The sequence below is a fragment of the Conger conger genome, chromosome 18 (assembly GCF_963514075.1).
Source record: "Conger conger chromosome 18, fConCon1.1, whole genome shotgun sequence".
NCBI classification, from domain to species: Eukaryota; Metazoa; Chordata; class Actinopteri; order Anguilliformes; family Congridae; genus Conger; species Conger conger.
Genome location: NC_083777.1, coordinates 14398155 through 14420431, shown reverse-complemented (window position 1 = coordinate 14420431; position 22277 = coordinate 14398155). Strand labels below are relative to the sequence as shown.

At 41.2% G+C, this 22277-nt stretch overlaps 3 protein-coding genes across 11 annotated transcripts in view; 1 reads left to right on the top strand and 2 right to left on the bottom strand.

Moving 5' to 3' along the window:
• Window positions 1–226: 226 nt before the first annotated feature.
• cutc (cutC copper transporter homolog (E. coli)) lies at window positions 227–7561 on the bottom strand. 4 transcript variants are annotated; one of them, XM_061227347.1, is made up of 9 exons: window positions 7423–7561; window positions 6628–6698; window positions 5672–5755; window positions 4941–5150; window positions 4644–4679; window positions 4395–4528; window positions 1879–1906; window positions 1171–1276; window positions 227–752 (listed from the first exon to the last, which is right to left on the bottom strand). In XM_061227347.1, the coding sequence occupies exons 2-9, from the start codon at window positions 6695–6697 to the stop codon at window positions 641–643; spliced, it is 780 nt and encodes a 259-aa protein (XP_061083331.1). In that variant the 5' UTR covers window position 6698; window positions 7423–7561; the 3' UTR covers window positions 227–640. The 4 variants fall into 4 exon arrangements, with proteins under 4 accessions (XP_061083331.1, XP_061083333.1, XP_061083332.1 ...); XM_061227349.1 differs by having other exon boundaries at window positions 5672–5731; XM_061227348.1 differs by lacking the exon at window positions 7423–7561 and adding an exon at window positions 6815–7354.
• A 2222-nt stretch (window positions 7562–9783) lies between these two features.
• On the top strand, window positions 9784–17935 carry LOC133118156 (cytochrome c oxidase assembly protein COX15 homolog). Its single transcript, XM_061227951.1, has 9 exons — window positions 9784–9960; window positions 10490–10674; window positions 11815–11937; window positions 12688–12874; window positions 13342–13509; window positions 14162–14243; window positions 14713–14867; window positions 15147–15260; window positions 15938–17935. Exons 1-9 carry the CDS (start codon window positions 9880–9882, stop codon window positions 16067–16069), a joined length of 1227 nt encoding a protein of 408 aa, XP_061083935.1. The 5' UTR covers window positions 9784–9879; the 3' UTR covers window positions 16070–17935.
• A 1478-nt stretch (window positions 17936–19413) lies between these two features.
• LOC133118079 (ATP-binding cassette sub-family C member 2-like) overlaps window positions 19414–22277 on the bottom strand; it is a 46335-nt gene continuing 43471 nt past the window's right edge. For all 6 annotated transcript variants that reach the window (XM_061227771.1, XM_061227770.1, XM_061227773.1 and 3 more), the window contains exons 29-32: window positions 22084–22242; window positions 21364–21530; window positions 20571–20765; window positions 19414–20050 (exon numbers count right to left, since the gene is read on the bottom strand). In XM_061227771.1, coding sequence (XP_061083755.1) covers window positions 19921–20050; window positions 20571–20765; window positions 21364–21530; window positions 22084–22242 — 651 coding nt within the window. In that variant the 3' untranslated portion in view covers window positions 19414–19920. The remainder of the gene's footprint in view (window positions 20051–20570; window positions 20766–21363; window positions 21531–22083; window positions 22243–22277) is intronic.

Genomic DNA, 22277 nt, shown 5'->3' with positions numbered 1-22277 from the left:
TAAATATGTTTATATGGCAATTTGATTTTAGGGTGTATTAGCATGTCTTTCATTTTAGTCTTTGAAGAACTGCCCTGTATTACAGTTTTGCTGTATTAGGATGTGAAAGTTTTGAAGCTCAATATCTCAAAACTACTATAAAAACTATAAGCTAATGATTCCAAGGTTAGGATATGCAGTCAGAAGAACCATTCATCTCCATTCAAAAAAATGTATTGTTCCCCAATAAAATAAAAATAATGCATTTTAATTGAATTTTGTGGAATACAATTTACTCACACACTGTAGAAATGATCGACGAGATTGCAGCAAACAAAAAGCTAAACGAAAAAGGATTCTATGACATCCCTTCAAGTCATCTGGGCTCTGGCTGGCTTCTTCCATATTCAGCCAGCCTCATCTACAAAGCAGTCTCTTGGCAATGTCTTCCAGCCTGTAAACAACACAATTTTGCAAGGTACAGCGATCAAAGTGAGAAGTGGAGACTCCCTGTGCATTTTAGCTGGTTTGTGCACCATCCCTGATTCTGGCCTTCGTTGCCTCTGTGTAGGTGCAGTGTTCTTCTCACACTCCACTCTGGTGCTCCCCTGTGGACTGAAGAACCTGTTCCTCCAGGTGTGGCAGGGTGGCCCGACCTCCCCTACAGGGTGTTCTTGGCGATGGCATTCAGGGTGCGCACCTTGGTGACGTCGGCGACCTTGGAGGCGTACTCTGGCACGGAGATCGATGCGCCCATGTTTACGTGATGGTTCCTGTTTGACGGAGCACAGGAGAAGTGGGGGCATCGGCACATGAATGTCATCGGGTTCTTTTACATCACAATCCATCCATGACTGTACACATGTTATTTACACGCATACATTTTTACGTACGTTATTTACGCACGTAAATGCATGTATGTGAACAGGCATTTTCATATACAGTGCAGTCCATCTGTATTTGGACAAATGCCAATAACAAACTTGAAAAGGAAATTGACACCCTCGAATCAAGACAAGAAACTGAAAACCTTCTTATACCTTGATAGATCAGTTTTCAGGAAAAGAGTCCAGGGGCTGGTGAATAGTAGTTCTTTCAACATATGTACATACACAAATCCAAATACATACACATGCATAACAGCCAGCCCAACACAAAAGCAGAACAATCTTGGCTTTGAATGAACTATACCGGAATTTCATGGCAGATTCTCGGCTTGAGCGGGCGGAACAGTGAAACTCCTGCGCTCCGGAACCTTCCAGAATCCTCTGCAGATTCCGTTCAGTGATGCCTCCACCTAGACACACACACACAGGGGTAGTGCAAGTCCTGCAATCTTCCACCAACAGCCTTTCAATGTTAAACATGAAACAATAACTGCAATGATCCCCCTAAAGGTAAATAAAAGCATTTATCAATATATAATGTGGCAGTCAACCAATTTGAAAATCATTTTATAGCTGGCCATTTATTTTTTATTTTTAAGTTTTAACTACACATTAATTTAGATTAATCATAAAAAGGTTAACGGAATAGTATAATATTTCTTGAAGAACAATGCCTGTCATAGGATAGCTCCAGGCACGTAAAATGGCTGGCCATTTCCAATACACATTGCAGCTCAATATACGCTTTTCTTTTTGATGCACCCGGTGCTGTTGACATGAAAACTACAGCCATTTGATGAACATTAGATTAGGCTGGGGTTTTTATACTACCTAGAACTGCCAAAGCCTGAAGCCCAGCCTAATCTGTTGATTAATGTGTTGATGGCCACACAACTAATGACAATATTTCAATGCATACTAACTGGCTTTTACAAAAATAATGTAAAATCGGAGGCAGGCGTTATCCAACCATTATATGCATACATTTTCCTGTCAGATACAGTGCACTTACCAGGCATGACAACAATTCTGCCTTTGGCCTATTGAGAAAAGTAAAACAAATTAATCAGTTGCATGAAGATGCAAACCAGTTTATACTGTGGTTTTTAACTCTTACAATTTTGCAAGTGTGGCTTGCCATGCATATGCACTCAACATCAGATATAGGCATATTTCTTGGTAACTATACCAGTACCAGTTACAATACTATAAACCAGAGGTGAAAAATACAGGTTCAGAAAGTAAAACCTGATTTGGCAATTTGTGCAATTCTTCAGCCAGGAGGTAGAAATAATGAGTGAAATCAGATGGTTGAGTTCATGGGTCAAAGTAACACATGGCAGGACTTTTACTTTCTGACTCCTGGACTTTCCACCTCAGCTATAAATGTAATTAGGAACATAATCTGTTGGATTACTCAAAAGGTACGAACAAATCTGATTACTTTTGGATTACATCCAAGAGTTATTGCACCCTCAATATGAAGAAAACTGCCAGATACAAATCATTTTCCTGTTTATCAAAGTTTTTCTTGGCCCTCAAGCATTCTGCCTTATTGTGCTTGGGGGCAAAATACAGTAATGTCTTCTTCCGGGCTGGTTCATCACAGCTTCAAACTGCGTTTGTAAACTTTGTAAACAGGTTGTAAACTTTTTAATTATCGCCCAAATAGTGGAGATAGAACACCTGAACCTACCCTTTTTAATCACGATTGAGTGATTTAGGAAGGGCAAAAACACATTGAATTTAAATGTTCTCCGAACTTTCCTATGTCATGGACTATTTATACCCCAGTGAAAATCATGGGCGATCACAAGTGCTCCTAAAGACTCAGCTATCATCCTTAAACTGTCAATTTCACACAAGAAAATGCTATACTGTATACCTTTTCAAGCTGAAATTTTTGTAGCAATATCCAGTCAATGTATTTGTGTTCGGCAATTGCTCCAGTTTAAATGCAATGGTAAATGGTTGGCATTTCTATAGCGCCTTTATCCAAAGTGCTGTACAATTGATGCTTCTCATTCGCCCATTCATTCATACACACACTGACGCCGATTGGCTGCCATGCAAGGCCCCGACCAGCTGGTCAGGAGCATTTGGGGGGTAGGTGTCTTGCTCAGGGACACTTCGACACAGCTCGGGTGGGGGATCGAACCGGCAACCCTCCGACTGCCAGACGACTGCTCTTACTGCCTGAGGAGCCATGTCGCCCCTCAGTGTGATAGTGCACGTTTAGGAACATTTTTTTTGGCATAAGCTACCAGTAAAAAATGTTGTCGTCATATTTAAAAAAGCAGGAATAAATAATGACGGAAAATATGCATGCCAGTTATCGGCCTCCAGCGAGAACAGACTCTGTGAATTGGATGTTTAACAATTCTTTGTTGTATAAGCAAACTAAATTATCTAAATGTGCAAGTGATTATAATAAGTCGAGATAAAAGCCATGTTCTGTTAGCATTCAGACTTGCATGGTGGTGCGAGGCTAAGCCATACAATTTTAAATATAATAAAGTCAATGTGTGCCGGCACTGATACCCAAACTTCAGCGATCAGGAAGAAGCCTGAGAACCAGTTCAGTCACATAAAATACAGGGAAGCAGGAAGGAGTTATCAAACTGTAAGTGAACTCAAACAAAACAACTAAAACCTGCAGGGCAAGGCCATCATTAGGGCTAGCCAATAGGCTTTGCAATGATCAGCCCTAAAGCCATGACAATGGCAAAATATGCCTTAAAATTGACAGCAACTTAGAGCAAGCAATGAATCCTCGGAAATCGTAAAGAAACAGAATTTCTAGCTCTACAGGTTTTTCTGCCATGAGGCCTAACTACAAGAATGTAGGATCAGAAAAATTAACCGGGCATTACTGCCTCTCTTAAACCCACAACACAGGGCGTTGCCACACCCTGATTGGCCAAGACGAGAATGCACCAGCCTGCTGTCAATGACCAATTCCCACACCTTGAGCTGCAGGTGAATCAAATAATTTTAGAGGAAGGGTTTGGTGGGAGTCTACTAGGGAAATAGAGAAATCTAAATGAATGTGGGTGTAGGGAAGGGAGGGTTATGTGTATTTATTTTATTTTATTGTTTTAATGAAGAAATAAATTCCAAGGAAATGATTACGTACATTCAGTAGGTGGCGGTACTGTGCTTGTAACTGCTGTTAAACAAAACTAAAGAAGGTGAAATCACCTTTAATCAAATAACTCACTAATGGAACTACTAGCCAACACCAGAAAATGGGTGACTGCTACAAGTGATCCTTCAGTTCATGTCACAGAACACTACAAACAGGTGGTACAGCATGGGACAATACAGTGGGTTCAATTGAAAAATATCTAGATAATAGATAATCACCTTTGCAAATCTGATTCATAGACAAAAGCCTATGTACTCTCGCATTATTGCTAAATTGCAAAACAATTGCTAAACGTGCCTGTGCAGAAATAATGGCCTACGACAACCACACAAGATTTGTTGGGGATGTACAGGAATGTTCTGCATGCACGATCACCTGACCTGCTCCACCAGTCGCTTGATGACTGGGAGTCCCTCCAGAGCAGAGCAGTCGCAGCCGCTGGTCAGCACCCTCTCAAAGCCCAGTGAGACCAGGGTCTCCAAGGCTGCCGAGGGGTCGCGCACCATGTCGAAAGCTGAGAGCATTTTGAACAACCAAGCCTCAATGTAAAAGGTTCAACTTTTCCACATTTTCTCATTGTATTAATAAACTGTAGCTAATTCTAAACTTACTATATTGTCTGCTCTTACCTCTGTGAAAAGTGACAGGCAAAGGTCGACAGGCAGCTGTGAGAGAAAGAAGGTACAGAGTGAGTGCAGTACTTCAACAGCAAAATAAATGTTCTCATTAAGGTAAAAGTATAAACCTTTCCTGCTAAAAACTCTACCCCAGTTTACATAGTAGCATGCTTCAGAAGGTCACAACAGATTTACACTGTTTAAATACAGATATATATCTACATGAGTGTAAAAGGACACAGTTCAATAGTAATGAAGGGTAAATGTTGGTTCACAGTAGAGTCTGGGTTCTAGGTCATGGGAACCTACCCAGAAGTTCCATGCAGAGCTCGGCATCGACCCGCCCGTCTTCAGTGAGCGCCCCTAGGACCAGCCCGTCTGCTCCGCTGCCCTTCATCAGGTCCATGTCCATCCTCATCACCTCCACCTCGCGGTCTGTATACAGGAAGTCCCCTCCTCGAGGGCGGATCATGGCATAGACCGGTATCCGGGTATACTGCTTCACCACCTTCAAAAGACCTGGAGAAGGGGTTGGGAATTCTCAACCTGCCATCTAATCATCCCCTGATTTCATTGGGTAAAAGATGGTTAGCTCCCTCTCCACCTCAGCTGGTATTTGCTGAGAATTCTGGTGCAAAATGGCTGATGTTGCATCACCCATACACATTGGTGGTGGTTGAGGTCAGCTTCCTCCTCATCAGTGTAAAGAGCTCTGAGTATGAGAAAAGTATATTAGCTATATAAATCTATCTATCTATCTATCCATCCATCCATCCATCCATCTATCCATCCAAGAGGCCTGGAGGGGGAGCCCTCCTCACTGCAAGGTAACCTCATGAGATTTTTTTGTGTCCCTGTGGGCTCTGTTGTGCAGTCTGGAAGCAGTGCACTTTTACTTTTACTTTTTCATGTTCTTATTCTAATGTTCTAATAAAAGGCAGTAAGCAAACAATTTTCCTGTTTGTCTTGTCCATTGACCATGTGACAGTGACCACCCCCACCATTGTCTCACAATGGTTTGGTCAAACTGAGTGACTCACCAATACTGGGTGTGATTCCTCCCTCTTGGAGGCTGGAGCAAAGCTCAATGCGGCCTGCACCTGCAAACACAGAGAGAGAACCAACTGGATTCTCCCATTTTAGATTATAGGGGTGTTACAGGTTTGTAAAGATCTATGAAGTTAAGATAGTTGGAAGTGCTGCATATACAAAACCCAATGAGTACCAAAGGTAAATATTTCCAGAAAACTTGATTAAGGATGTAACTTCAACATATCCAAAGTAGAGGGTTGGGTAAAATTGGTTTCTGGGTGGGAACACATGCCAAAAAAGTCCAAATTGTTATTAGAAGCATGATTATCTTTACACAATGATAAAATGCTTCATTTAAAAATAAAATTACAGAAAAATATGTTCACTTTTGGAAATATGGCACCCCAAAAAGTGTGTTTTCCAATGGCAGATACAAACAAAATTATCCCAACATACAAATTCAGAAAGATCTAGGGCTTTTCCTTAACGTTACACACAGCAAAAGACAACCCCCTGGAGTTGGCTGTGAATGGCCCATGTGATACTAATGACTATTTATGAACTGGGTAACCAATCAACAAATTGTATCCTCAATGCTAGTAGAAAGGTTTGGAAAGCTAGATCACAACACAACCATTGATTGCATGCCAGCTTATAATTATGCATTCATTATCAACAAAATTACTCATATTTGAGTTAGATTGTGATTTATGATTTTTTTAATATTCTGTATTCGCAGCTGTGTATTCTACCGTTTAGAAATGCCTCAGCACTGCCCCCCGATGATCAAAGCACGGCACTACACTGTTTTCATTCCATTCAAATAAGGTGCTTTCATTCCATGGGCTTTGGTTACAGTTACACCGTCACCTTACTGTTGGAGGAGGGGAAAATGGCGCTGATACCTTTTTGTATATCAAATTGTGACGTCAGTGAAACAACAACCCATAAGCCACAGACATACCTCCCCTTTCAGCGTTAATGGCCGACTCCACTGAATCCACACACACTTCCATGAGGAAGCCTTCTGACATCCTATACAGTGAGAGAAGGACCCTGTCATATTCGTGCAAAACGAATGACACATAACAAACCGTGACTGACGGCTAATTAAATTGCACATGAACGAACGCTCAAGTACGTCGTCATACCTTTCGAGAATCACAACCCTTGTGGAGAATGGCTTACGTTGGCAAAATGTAATAGCTAGATGGAAAGTTACCCCTACATTCCACGAGAGGTACAGCGAAAGTAAATGAGCGAGTAATGTGGCGAAATAGAGGGATACATCGTAGCTTATGTGATTGCTGTCACGATTGAAAAGGTTCAAAACAAGTTTGCACTGCAAAACTGGATTGCTTGCTAGTTAGCTGACGTTAACAATATATTAAACCAACTCATTTGATTCAGTGCATTCGATAATGTGCCAAACTAGCCATCTAGCTACTGAACAAGCTCTCCACACACGCGTAAAACTGTTGGTAATTACCGTTGTAGCGAAAGACAAAAATAATGCATATAACTATTGCACAACACTACCATATCAGCATTGTTGGTTAGTTCGTTGTGGGCACCCTAGTTCTATTCATATCCCCTCTCAGACAAACTGGACATGGCTGCCTTACTGAAACACAGCAATTACTTTATTCTTATTCATCAGAAATAAAACTAATTTTACTAGTTCAGTCTTTTGTGTGTCTCAGTACGTTTTGCTAAAAAGGTAAATTGGAGCATTCGAAGATTGTACTGCCCTGATTACCTGTCAACTTTTTAGAACTCCAGTAGTCGTCCAACCTTTCACCCTTGCTTCGCTGACATCCGATTTGTTCTCAGTTACCTCAATAGCCAATCATAATAGTGTTCGGAGCGGTAGCCCGCAGGCAGCTTCTAGACCACTTCAGGATATCCGTACATGATCATCAGCAAACTAGCTAGCTAATTCGTATTTAGCTTGCAGTCATGAAGTAACATGGTACAGTTTTACTCTCTGATCAAGCGTTTGGTTGCATACTTCGCTAAAGTAGAGACCTCAGATTTCAGCCTTAGTATTCAGCACGAATTTCTAAACAATTGTGGAGACCAAAAAAACTGTTGGGTAGAACGTTGGCGAATAAAATAGTTTATACCCTAAAATTGTTGTGGGGTTAACACTCTATCCTGTTATTTCCTCACAATTATTTTTTTCTGCCCTCACTCTCTTTATGCTTCCGCATATGACATCTTGCTTTGTTCTCGTCCTTTCCATCACAATCTTCCTCCTCTCACACTGCTTTGAACCCATTTCATGCTTTCCCCCAGAATGAAAACATACAGCCTGGTCTACAGACAGTCTTCTGAACAACCACCTTTCTCACATCTACACCTATGCACCAGTTTCCTACAAACCGCTGCTACATGTCCATAATCCTGACACCAAAAACACCTCAGTGGAACCCTTTCATATGCCATTACTCTGACTAAATCTAGAAACACCCTTTCTGGAAGCTCACAGTCAAACTCTAAAAAGTGTCAATCCACTTTTTTTGCTCCATTCCATCGCTATAGTATGGCTGTGTCCGAAAAGGCTCACTAATCACTAACTAGTAAACTAGATTGGCCATCAGCCATCTTGTTCTAGTGTCCGAATTCAAAAATCTAATTTTACTCACATTTTGAGGGCACTTGAAATATCCCACAATACACCGTAAAATCTAGTGAACAACTGTGGTCAATAGAAAGGTGATATGAACCACAATGCTTTGCGACCAACGTTTTCCCTAACTTTGTTATACACAAACCTTTTTTCGTTCTTATTTTAATCTGTCCAAATTCACTTCATTTAGTAAACTATATAGCCCACTATATGGACATTCACTAGTTAGGGATTAGTAATTAGTATTATAAATAGTAGTAGTATTACAAATATTGAGCCATTTCGGACACAGCCTATATCTTTTCAGCCACCTCACTCCACAAACTCCTTCCACCTCCTAGAAACAACTAGCCACACCTTACACTGGGCCTTTTCCCTCATTGGGAAACATATTACACTTGTATGGCCGACTATTTTAAGTAGAGTGTGTTTCAGACATTCCAGGTTCATGTGGGGTCACAACACAACCATTTGCATGACGTTTACAACAAGCTTTTTGGAAAGCTTGTATTTTTAGAGCTTCCCCCAGGGGCGAAACATTTTTTAAATTATTCATTAATTCAGCCATTGTGTAGCATTATTTTGTTGAAAAATGTATGGTCACATTTGAAATCTGCTCTTGTATTAGATGAAATATCCAAAAAAGCAACCAGGATGAGAGATGTCATCGATATACCCTTTTGCAAATGAGAAATTAAGGCGATGCTCAATAAAGAAATAATGAAGAAAAGGCAGGAAAATGTGAATGTCAGAATGTCAGAACGGCAGAGTCTCTGACCTCCTTCAAGCGCAGACTGAAGACCCATCTCTTCAGGCTACACCTTTCCCTCCCCAACTCACAATCACTGTGATTGGCCTTAGACTGTAATGGCACTTATGTATAGATATTGTTACTTGTATAGGTATTGTTGTTTTTATTGGCTGTTGTAGTCTAGCTGCCAACAGTGGTATGCTAGTTTGAATGTTGATTGTACTCTTCAAGGGTTCTGAATTTATGCATGTTTACACTAGGACTCGGAACTGTACTGTCCTCTCAGGTCTACTTTTGCACTTGTTCTTGTGATTGACTTGCACTTTGTTGTACGTCGCTCTGGATAAGAGCGTCTGCTAAATACCACGTAATGTAATGTAACACGTAATGTAAAAAACAGAAGGAAATATTATAGCGTGCAGAAAACCATCAATGCACAGGAAGCAGAAGGGAGGAGACAGTTTTAACTAGACTAAGATTTGACCACACGAGTAAATAAAACACTGCATTTGATAGGGAAAAGTATATCAGATAAATGCTCGGAAAGTACAGAGAAATCGGAGCATCAACTCATTCAACGCCGTAAGTAAAGGGAACAGAGAATAAGACTTGCGCAAAGAGATTATACCATAGATTTTAGTGAGTGATAATAATATAAAGTAGTACTGAGCAATATGCCATACTACATACTCCGGTACAGTAGGTGGCGGTATGCATCTTATCAGTGATTGTTAAAACCGGCCATTAAACCAGAAGAAGAAGAAGGTCATGTACCCAGAACTGAGTTGTGGTAGTGTAAGTGCCGCATTAAAGTACATGTGTTTACATCAAAGATGCTCCTGTCATCCTTGCGAACTTTAGTTTCGAGTGGTTGTAGAACCTCTGGGAAAGGACTGCAGCTCAGTATTACTCAGGTAAATATGATAACCGGCGTGCGGTTGAGGAAACGTGTTGCAGCCGCTAGCTAGTTGCTTAGCGCATTTGAAGTTAATTAGCGGTTTAACTAACAATAATAAAATAATAAAATCATACAAGGTAACAATAAACTTGATTCTAGCCATTAACTTCGGCCTAACACGAACACGGTTTATATTGCTTATAGTGTCTAACGCTGCTTAGCTTATTGGTGCGTTTTTCTCACTTGTCCTCATTTTCACCTCATAAATAATGAGCTATCTAGCTGATAGTAGCAGAGGGAGTTGTCCAGCATTCTAATATGTTGTGAAAAACACTCCTCGCAGACTTGCATAATACATCTGCCTGCTGCATTTTTTTGGTTATAGTCTGAAAAAAACCCCCACTTTAATTGGCAACATTCCACAACTGAGTATAGAATTATAAGGAGCAGAGCGGGATGTTGGCTAGTTAACGCTAGCATCGTAGTGCAGGGGTTTGACAGGTGCATATTGACTTCACGATGCCCCTCTCTCTTTCCTGTCGCAGCGACCTGTACTAAGGCAGTGGGTAGCGAGGAGGGGCCACACTACCATCGTAGCGGAGGCTGGTTCCACATCCTCGTCAGTTGCAGCCTCCGTGCCCAACGCGGCTACCAATCGCATTGTCGGACGATGGCTGTTGGGCTGCAGCGGCCTGGTGGTGGGGGCAGTCGTTCTGGGAGGTGTAACCAGGTGAAAATTGAGCAAAATCATAAGCAAGATTCATAAGCGATCATCAAGCTTGGGGCAACGTTTCTGCGCCCTTAGACTTGATTTGTAATTCAATTCATTTCAGGCCAGGATCTCTACAAAGCTGCTTTGTGAGAAGACAATACCCTTTCTGAAAAAGCTTTATAAAGATAAAAGTGAATTGAGTTGAAATTCTTGTATCACCCCAACCTGTGATAAGTTACAAAACTACAATGCTCAGTAGCCATAAGTGAGCTCCAGCCATGTGTGGTTGTTCGTGCCTTGAAGTCCAACACCATCTCAGTTATCTTGTCAGCATTTACCAGTTTACCTATTATTATTATTATTATTATTATTATTATTAGTAGTAGTAGTAGTAGTAGTAGTAGTAGTAGTTGTTGTGATCGCTAGCTGGTTACATAGCTGACTGTCCAAGTTCACTAAATAGATAAGCATCATACAAGTTATCATCATTATCAATCTAAATCTGTTTTAGCTACCATTGCAGCAACCTACACTCACCGAGCACACTACTAGGTATTGATTAGACTTATTTCTTAGACTTCTACTGCTGTAGCCGATCCACTTAGTTAGCTTTGACCAGTCTGGCCATTCTCCTCTGACGTTTCTTATTAATAAGGCACCACCAGCTGTTGTGGAAGGTGAACGTGTGCGAAAATGTTTTCACAATTGAGAATCGTGACTTTTGAGACTATTTTCACAATGAAAATTGGCAAATGTGAAAAACATACTTGTTAGTATTGTACTTGCAGTACAAGCATCTTGCATTGGAAAACGGTTCTGTATTTGTTCAATAGGCACATTTTGTATGTAATTTGTAAAATGTGTTTGGTTTGTTTGTGTGTTTGATACAAATTTAAGTCCATACTCCGGAAACCTTAAATGTCATACAGGTTTACAAAAATAAAGAAATCGGATTCCTTATGAAGTGTAGTGATCCCTCGATTTATCATCCATCGGCATAGCCCGAATTTACACCATAAAGAACCAATTTGAAATTGTTGGTTTGAAATTCCCACTGAAAGAATTTTCTTTTGGTTTGAAGCCAAGCCATACTGAAAGTGCTTAGTTTGTTTGAGATTCACACTCAAAGATGTTTTGTCCGTTGGTTTGTGTGTGCAGGCTGACGGAGTCCGGTCTCTCCATGGTGGACTGGCACCTGGTCAAGGAGATGAAGCCTCCACAGACCCAGGCAGAGTGGGAGGCAGAGTTCCAGAAGTACCAGCAGTTCCCAGAATTTAAAATGTGAGTTTAGACATCACTCACCCATTTAAAAACCTGCTTCAGCCAACCATACCCTGTTCTCCAAAGCATCACGCCTGTGTCCACGACAAAACCTGCTGCTCTAAACTTTATACAAACACTGGTGTTTCTAAGACGGTTACTTTCATTCATTCATTCATTCATTCATTCCATATCATTTGGCCGACGCTTTTTATCCAAAGCGACTTAGTTGATTTAGACTAAGCAGGAGACAATCCTCCCCTGGAGCAATGCAGGTTAAGGGCCTTGCTGAAGGGCCCAACGGCTGTGTGGATCTTATTGTGGCTGCACCGGGGATCAAACCACCAACCTTGTGGGTCCCAGTCATGCACCTTAACCACTACACAACAGGCCACCAAGATTTACTTTAGTATATCACATTTGAACAAATGCATTAGATGCATTGTTCCTTTACTCAGTGGGATTCCAATGTGTAGAAAAAATACTGGTGCTGGACTGGGAATTGGAAGATTGGCCATTCAAGCCCCAGTGTAGCCGCAATAAAATCAGTGCAGCTGCTTGAGCAAAACCCCTAACCCTACATTGTTCCAGGAGGGATTGGCTGGAGCAGTGCTTAGTGTCATCTAAGTCTAGTCTAATCAACTGTAAGTCACTTTGGATAAAAAAAATTAAAAAAAAGTTTCAGCTAAATATCTGTAATGTAATGTAATGGAGGAAAGAAAACAACCTGTTTTTATATCTTTGCCTGAGGGGATAACTGTCTGCACGCAGAATGAACCACAGCATGACGCTGACAGAGTTCAAGTTCATCTTCTACATGGAGTGGGGCCACCGCATGTGGGGGAGGCTGGTGGGCCTGGCTTACATCCTCCCCACGGTGTACTTCTGGAGGAAGGGCTACTTCAGCCGCCCCATGAAGGGCTGCGTCCTGGGGCTCTGCAGCTTTGTCTGCTTCCAGGTACCACGCACGCACGCACACACGCACGCAGGTTAAACGTTACCGCGACAACCTGTAGTGTTTGGTCTCCTTATTGGACGAGCTTGCTTTAATGAGTGCTAATGCTGTATAATTGTGGTATAAGGTGTTGAATAAGATGCAGTGAGTGGTCACAGTGTGGAATAGTTTGCCAGGCATGTAGTGGAGACAATACTGGGGGTTTTCAAGACCAGACTTGATGCGCTGCTAGACACTATTTAGCCTTTTAGCAAACTAAGCAGTAGGTAAACTTTAGTGGTAAGTGAGCATTGCTGGGCTAAATGGCCTGTTGTTGCGAAGCTATGCTATGCTATGCTATGCTATGTTATGTTATGTTATGTTATGTTATGTTATGTTATGTTATTCTATGCTGTGCTATGCTGTTCTGTGCTGTGCTATGCTATGCTATGCTATTCTGTGTTAACTGGGCTGGCTGGCTCGTCCCTCAGGGCCTGCTGGGGTGGTACATGGTGAAGAGCGGACTGGAGGAGAAGCCGGACTCGTATGACGTCCCACGGGTCAGCCAGTACCGGCTGGCGGCTCATTTGGGCTCCGCCCTGGTGCTGTACTGCGCCAGTCTGTGGACTGGGCTCTCCCTGATACTGCCCACTAACAAGGTACCGTATCACAGTACACTACTCAGTGTTGTGGGCTTTCTCGAGTCATTGATTGTATCTATCTCTACCAGTACCTGACTTCATTCAGCATATTCGCTCAGTATGTACTGTACAGCATGTTCCTATGACAGTCCTCTGCCTCTGATTCAGATAAGGATCTGAAAATAAGTACTGAATTGGCTGTCAACTGGACCAAAAGATACATTTTAATATTTTAATAAATAACAGATTTGATTAATTAGAATATTCATTGTTTGAATATCCATTATACAATCAGCATAATTATTGCATATTGCATCAAAGTTAGTTCCATTTCTTACACTCCCATCAAGTCATGCTTTTTTCTCCTGTTGTGAGCTTGTTAGTTGTTACCAAACATTTTCCAGAAAGTTTGTGCTAGAAGCCCAGTTATGTATATAGCACTTTAATGGCCTTTGCCATTGTATAGGGCGGCCTGTAGCGTAGTGGTTAAGGTGAATGACTGAGACATGCAAGGTCAGTGGTGGTCAGATAACGGTGCCAGTTGCCTTTTAAACTGAAAATCCTCTGGGCAGATATGTATTGTTGCCGCTCTCTCCGTTAATCTTTTTTTCCCCCCCATCGTTTCTCTCCTCCTCTTACTCTCCCCTCTCCTCCCTGTCCTTCTCTGCAGCTGCCTAACACACATCAGCTCATGCAGCTCAGGAGGGTCGCCAAGGGAACCGGAGGCCTTGTGTTTCTCACAGCTCTCTCAGGTAGACAACAGTAGATTGAAGAAAATATTTGCTAAATCGCAGGACTGTACAATGAAATGAAGCGATGAATAATGAGGTTAAAATGCAGACTCACCTTTCATTTGAGGGTATTCACATCCATATCAGGTGATCCGTGTAGGAATCGGATGTATTCAATCACTTCCTGTGTGCAAGTATAAGAAAGCGATCAGTGTCTAGTATTGATTCTAGGCTTTTGATTGCCCTTGGAGTCTGTTATAGGCATTTGAGAAATAAGAAAAAAAACAAAAAAACAGGCAGAGACATAGGCCAAACAAAAGGCTTACCAAAATTGACTGTTGACTGCACTGTATGTATTGGGGAGGGAAAACAACATTGGTTGTCTTTTCGCTCTGTCGTTATGTGGGACAATTGTTTGACTCTGAACATTTGACTGTGGCTGTGGCCTTCCACAAGCCTTTGGTTGACCAGGTGTGGTGGTGCATTTCAGGTGCGTTTGTAGCAGGGCTGGACGCAGGCCTGGTCTACAACTCGTTCCCAAAAATGGGGGAACGCTGGCTGCCCGACGACCTCCTGGCCTTCTCCCCCACTCTCAAGAACTTCTTTGAGAACCCGACAACAGTGCAGTTCGACCACCGCATTCTGGTATGTTCTGGACGTGATGATCCACATCTTCATCTATACGCCATCTACTGGCAACAGTTATTGGTGCAAGTTATTTAGTGTGACAGCCATGTTGGCTCATTATGTGACGGCCATGTTTGTTCTTGTGACAGCCATTATGTGATATTATGTGACAGCCATGTTGGCTCTTTGTGATCACTGTATGGGATCTGTATGTGACAGCCATGTTGGCTCTTTATGTGATAAAGCTGCTTTGAGCTGTATGGGCTCTGTATGTGATAGCAGTGTCTACTCTCACAGGGAATCAGCACCATGCTGGCTATCACAGGCCTCTACCTGTTCTCCAGGAGGATGCACCTGCCCAGGAGGGCCAAAATTGCCATCGGCTGCCTGACAGCCATGGCCTATGCACAGGTAAACCTGTCTCACCCAAACCTGTCAAACCTTCCTCACAAGTAAGACTTCAGCAATTGCCTTACAGGTAAAACCAATTGGCATGAATCATGTTTACTCAAATAGTTAGTACACCAGTAGAGGATGGTGATAATAGCAGTGTAATCCTTACCTACATATCCTCAAGAAATACCCAAAGAATTAAGAGAGCTGGGGGTAAAACTCAAATTTCTTTATACATTATGCAAATATAGGAGAGGATTCTCCTGGCTGTTGGGCATGAATCACTTCCTCTTTACAACGAGTGAGAAGCATCAGTGCTTGGATGGTGTTGGATGAGGGCTGTTTCAGCCTGACTGGGGTTGGTCAGTAAACTCATGGCCACTGCAGCCTGAAAGTATTGTGATCTGGGGCCTCATTTATAAAACTCTGCGGAGAATCCATTCTAAGTGTTTACGTACATACAAATGAAGAAATGTACGTGCACTAAAAAAACGTTCTTATTTATAAAACCTTGTGTACGCCTGCCAGTGCACAATTTCCTTTCATAAATCCCAAATCAACTTGGAATTGTCTGTACTTGCACGAGCCCAACACACCGCCTAGTTCACTCCCACAGTTACCCGTAATGTGTTTTTGTATGAGAGTGGTCTCCTCCGGAGCCTCTACTGGAGTACTCTTGTGTTTGTTTTCCTCAGGTAGGTCTTGGCATCAGCACCCTGCTGCTCTACGTGCCCACCCCTCTGGCAGCCACGCACCAGTCTGGCTCGCTGGCTCTGCTCTCCCTGGCTATCTGGGTCCTGACTGAACTGCGGCGGGTCGCCAAGTGAGCCACAGGATCCTAGCCCTGCAGGACTTCCTGTCTGCTCAGCCTGTGTCAGATATGTTAAAGTTTTGGATTCAAATGCTTTACTGAGCTTACATTTTACATTTTAGTTTTGGCAGACGCTTTTTATCCAAAGTGCATAGGTTCTTCCACAAGTTAAAGCATCACATCCATAACTAGTAAAATACACATGAAGGGCTGTTCTAAACAAAAATACGGTCATCGTAAGTACAATTATTATTTTTTTCCGGTTAGACAAGAGGGATATCGATAAGGGGGGCGGGGGGGAATCAGGAGGGAGGACTAAGGTACAGCTTGGTGTCTGAGAACCTATGGAATGCTCTCAAGAAGTGCTAACCCCACCTTCTCGTCCTCTTGGTTGGCTCAGTTGCACCAGGCAAGAAAAATTGAGCAGAGAAAAGTATTTGAATCCAAAGCAATTATGTATTTTACCCAGGGCTGGTGTGTGTTAAATTCCCAAAATGTGTCACAATCCGGTCTCACCTGTATAGGAAAAATGCTGGCTGCATTTACACTACCGCGTAGTTGCAGTGCAGAGCTCTGGCCTGCAGATGGCAAACCTGGGCAAGAATCTGTGCAGTGGTTTGTAAGTTTAATGCAATGCAACAAGATTTACTGATTCATTATGATTAGTTCACTATTATGTACAGCTGTCCAAATCACTCTGCAAATGCATTATTTTGGGTGAATGTGTGCCTGTGTGCTCACATGGAAAACATCATAGCTTTTTCAGCAATGTGTTGTTTTCAGATAAGGGGGGGTCACACAATGGTCAGTCTCATTTCCAAATTCATTGGCCCTCATGCAAGAACATACATCGTATTTTTATCATGAATTGAAGCGTGCCACTTCAGATTCAGTTGTCCGTTATAATACGGTCCTGTAGGTGGGTTCCTTCGGATAGATGGCCAATGGGATTAACCAGAACAAGGGGCGTCTCCCACATACTGTAATCAGTACCTGATTAGGCAGACTGTGGTTCATTGGTTTTTGGAAAACTTCATAATGTGGCAGCCTGTTGATGAACTCTCTTATTCAACAGTCCACTAAAATAAGTTTCTGAAAACATTTGAGATGAGAAATAAACAATTCAGTTGCTGAAACGTGCACTGGAAGCCTTTCATAGGAAATTAACGGAATGCATTGTTTACATGTTTACATTAGGTCGGGACCACTCAAAAAAAGTTGTTCTTATCTAAGAAAAAATTCCAAATAAGAGATAATTGGTAAGTTCGCTTAAATCACTCGTACAAGCATTTTAAGAACAAATCTGTTCATACGAGTGGTTCTTGCAGGAGATCCATTGAATTGTAAAGAAGTCAATGTGAAGTCAGAAATATTGATGAAGATGTACAGAAGATGTACATTTAAATTATTTGGAATTTTTAAAATACCATTACTGTTGGAATAAATTGTTTTGATATAAGAAACACGTTTATGGAATCGGGACAGGGTTTTGGGTTGATCGTTTATATTGTGGTCCCCATGGGACCTTGTAAATCCTGTCCCTGTTTCCCTTTGTCATGATAACTGGCTTTTCGCTGGGAGATTGCTGTCCGAGTGCGTGGATAAATAACAGTCCTAATGGTAATTTATTTTTCAAAATTTCTTCGTTTAAATTATAAACTTTTTTTTTTGTAAATCATTTGCAGAGTGTTTATTTAAATTAAAGGATGTACTCAATTGTGTCCACTTCTCTGACCATTGAACTATTCATATTCTAGAGAGGCAAAGAGATAGAGTGGTTAATTCATGGTTTATGTCCATTATAGATTCATACCAAAATATTAAATTTCAGTTTACTTCAAAATAAATACAATAAATAAAATATGCTTGAATCAACATTAAATGTTTGACTGACTTCTTTTTTCATTAAAATGGTTTTTAATAAGTACAATTATCAATAATATTAATGGGTAACGTTATTGATGACAAGTTTCCTTTTACACTTGCACTTCACCGACCCTTCAAGTGGGTACATCAGAGATATATAAAACATTTTTTTTATAGTTTTGTTTTGTTATAATGTTGCACGTTAACAAGTCCTACTGTCAAATATGAATAAAAAAATAGAGTTACCTACTACACCCAGCTAATTAGCTAGTAGTTCAAGCTAGTAGCCACCAGAAATCTTTGCTTAGCTTCTGTCTTTGTACTTTCTTTTTCACTTGTTTTCATTTCATACCAAACACAAGTGCATCTGTTTAACTGTTAAACCCCTTCACTTATCCAACATGTAAAATAAATGTATTTGATCTAATTTATTAGTTATTATCAAAGATATGAATTATCAATTAAATAGCCAAATTCTTTGATGGGTAGAGCAACCTGTTGGATAAATCTTTATCAAAATGTATGACTCACAAGCAGATTCAAATTAAGAAACGTATTAAGTTACATCAGATCCACTCAAATATATAGATGGGTTCAACTACCTTACACAAAGTGACAAACAAAGACATGTACCAGTCACAAGAGAAAATAATGATAGATAGTGCCAAACCCCATTGTGTATCTCCCAAAACAGTCCCACGAAACTGAAATGAAAGTTCCAGAGCCCAGAAGGCAGATGAATCTCCCTTCCTTACAGAGCAGCTGTAAGGCAGAATCCAAGACTGCAGCAGCAGCTTCAACCCTCCGAACTCCAATATTTTGATTCCCTGTTCCCTGATTAAGTGTCGGTGTGAAAAGCCCTCCTAGTCAAGGAAGGCCTGCATTTTATGTGCTTAAAACAAGGAGGACAAAGGGGCACAGCTGGATGCTGGAACCTGGGAGAGGCAGAACTGACTTGGCTGAACTGGCAATCTACTTATTAAAGTTCCCTTATGTTGTTAGAAGCAGGACTGGCAGTATGATATTGTCATCAAAAGATTCATGATTTTAGTTTCTTTCTAAGGAGACCAAAAATGAGCATTCTAAGAAGTACTCAAACTCAGTTATTGTTTTCCGCTAAAGAAAGACTACTGTTATCCTTTTGCTTCTAAAAACAGAGGTGATACTTGTAGACAAATAATTGCAGTCAGTTGCAACCTGCACCTTCAAGAAGCATGGGTTCCATGTAACAAAACCAAATTGCACCGCGTTGATTTCTGCTCAAACTGGAATTGCTTCTAAAAATGCAGATTTCAACCATGAACTTAGAAATTTTCAATCAATGATTTCAGTTAGATATCTTCACTTCAAAACAAAAGGACTTTGTTCCTTTCAGAATACTGAGGAGGGGAGGGGGGAGGTGTAGGGTGGTGTGTGAGTTATTCTTCCCAAGCCATTAACAAACTCGTAGCATAGTTTTTTTTATTTTGTTTTATTTTGTTTTGGGGGGGCAGTGATACCGACAGAACAGACAGCATTCCATGATTAAAACGGAGCAGGGTACTTCAGTTATGTGGACAATTCAAGTTTGCTAAAGTAATTTACAAACGGTTTTACCTGGGTTTCATTGCCAATAATCAAAATGAGTTACAACACAATACAGAAAGATACAACAGTAATATTAATATTTAATTTGTAATAAAAGGAAAGCTTTGTAATGTTATTTGGGTAAACATTATGAAAAGATATCCAAAGATCATGTAATTTATAAGCATAATGTATTGAACACTGACAAAACACTCTTCATACTGGAAATACTCTCAAGCAATAATCAAGCTACAATGAATGTCTTTGCTGTTCTGAACAGTAATACAATTTCAGAAATTTTTCATCAAGTGAAGTGGTCATGGCAGACCTTCCTCAGTGGCTCAGGGGAATCTTGGGAAAGGTAGTTCTGGGAACATACATTTCTTACAGTGCAGTTAATCTGTCCAATCTCCCATGGGCTTCCCTAAGGAGTGTTCAAAGGGCTTTGTTGTCTAGTGAAGTAATCCCAGCATCTTTTGCCATGGCATAAAAATGGCCTTGTCTCTTGAGCAGGACACTGGGACAGTCAAACTCCACGATCTTCCCAGCATCAAGGACCATCACCCTAGAGAGGCAAGGCAAAGAAAAGGGACAAATCGGGTGTTCAAACTGCATTTTCTTCTAAAATAGTTCAGTTCTCAGGATGTGACCCAACCCCCCGCATAAATTAGTCTGCACAATTTTAAAAAAATCAAGCGCTGCAATTCTGCAGTTGGGAAAGGCGTTTGATTTTTATAGCACTCTATTAAAGACCCACATGCATCAGCATTCTCTTTCTGGTTTTAGTTTCTAGAATTCCCACAAAATGTTTGGAAAGAGCAGTGACATACGTTTTTTGAAAAGACCGTAACCCTGCCCCCACGTTAGGTGAGAAATCATTTTGTAAACCGCTCAGAAATATAGCATTTAGAAACGTAAAATATGCATAGTTCTACCAAAATCGTAATTGTTTTACTTGCATCAGTATGGAACACAAATCGAAAGCTCCTGGATGAAAAGCTAAAAAAACAGGAAAAATATGCGTGTGGGCTGACTAATTATAGACTTATATAAGACTTATATTAAATTAAGTCTTTTGCCGTTACCGAGAGCTGTCCAGTATGGTGTGTATCCGGTGGGCGATGGTGAGGACCGTGCAGTGGGAGAACTCTTGGCGTATGGTGGTCTGGATTAGGCTGTCCATCTCCAGGTCCACTGCTGCTGTGGCCTCGTCCAGAATGAGGATGCGTGACTTCCGCAGCAGAGCTCTGGCTAGGCACAGAAGCTGCCTCTGCCCCACACTACAAACCGGACCAAAGAAAAACACACTTTTACATATGGTAAATGGACTGCATTCATATAGTGCTTTTATCCAAAGCACTTCATAATTAAGTCCTCTCATTAACCCATACACTCACACACCAACAGTGATAGGCTGCCATGCAAGGTACCAATCAGCTCATCAGGAGCAATTTGGGGTTAGGTGTCTTGCTCAGGGAACTTGGGGGAAATTGAACTTCCGCCCTTATATATATAGTTTACCTAATACACTGCCCTGACAAACACCACCAAAAGGTTTTATTGGGATGATTGCTGCATGCTTCCAAGTTGGAGGCTATCACAGGATTTTCCGTAGACTTTCTGTATTTCCTGGATGTAGAACTAGAATCAACATGCTCTGTAAAGCCGAATTTCAAGGTATTTCTTTGAAGGACACTTTCAAGAAGAGGCGATCAACAAAAATGGTGTTGCATGGTGTTTGTCTTTGAGACAGACTCCTGACCATTTTCTTAAAAAAAACAAAGCAAAAAATAAAATAAAAATTGTGATAAAAGCAGGCGATCAAACCATTGCATAAAAACTATTGCAGCCATGCCCATGTGAGGGAGATGTGCATACCTGAGGTTTCCCCCTCCTTCAGTGACTTCATGGTTTAGTCCATCTTTTAACCCCCCCACAAATGCCTTCAAATGGGCCAGCTCAAGTACTCTCCAAACATCCTCATTGTTGAATTTCTCGAAGGGGTCAAGGTTCATCCTTAATGTTCCAGAGAATAGCACAGGGTCCTAAAAACAGACACAGGCCCCCAGGAGATAAAATCCAGACATTCAAATTTAAATCGCACTCATCACTGCAAACACTCCTATTAACTCGTACTGGTCATCTTCATATTGAAACCATGTCATGACAGTTCAACTAATCCAAAGTAGCACATTATGTCTCTCCATTTTATGTGACAATGTAAAAACTGTAAAAAAAATAATAAAAAAATAAAAAAGAGAGCAAACCTTCAATAACTTTTTTTATATATAAAGCTTCCACTGGTTGTTCCTCAGTTGGACCACCATCGGTGTCTTTTGCCCTCGGAAAGTTTTTCTTTTGTAGGCTGCCTAACATCTTGCCACACCACTACATCATCGTTGTATATGTGGCCTAATGAATTCATTTAGCACGTGATGTCACTCCAAATTTGAAATTTCCGTTCTTCCCACTGGCATTGCATTCCTATGCTGTAACATGGCATGAAGCAGCAGCAATAGCCACATTGATCATAACCTATATTTTTGAATTAAATATGTGCATGTGTGTGTGTATATATGTGAAGGGTTTTTGCTCCACCTGTGGGATGATGGTCAGTCTGCTCCTCAGATCGTGCAGCCCCAGGGTAGCAATGTCCACTCCGTCAATAAAGATCTGCCCGCCAGCTGCCTCGATGATGCGGAACAGACAGTTAGTGAGGCTGGACTTCCCAGCTCCTGTCCTCCCAACAATGCCAATCTGAAACAGACAAGTCACAGTCACTGCAAAATAAG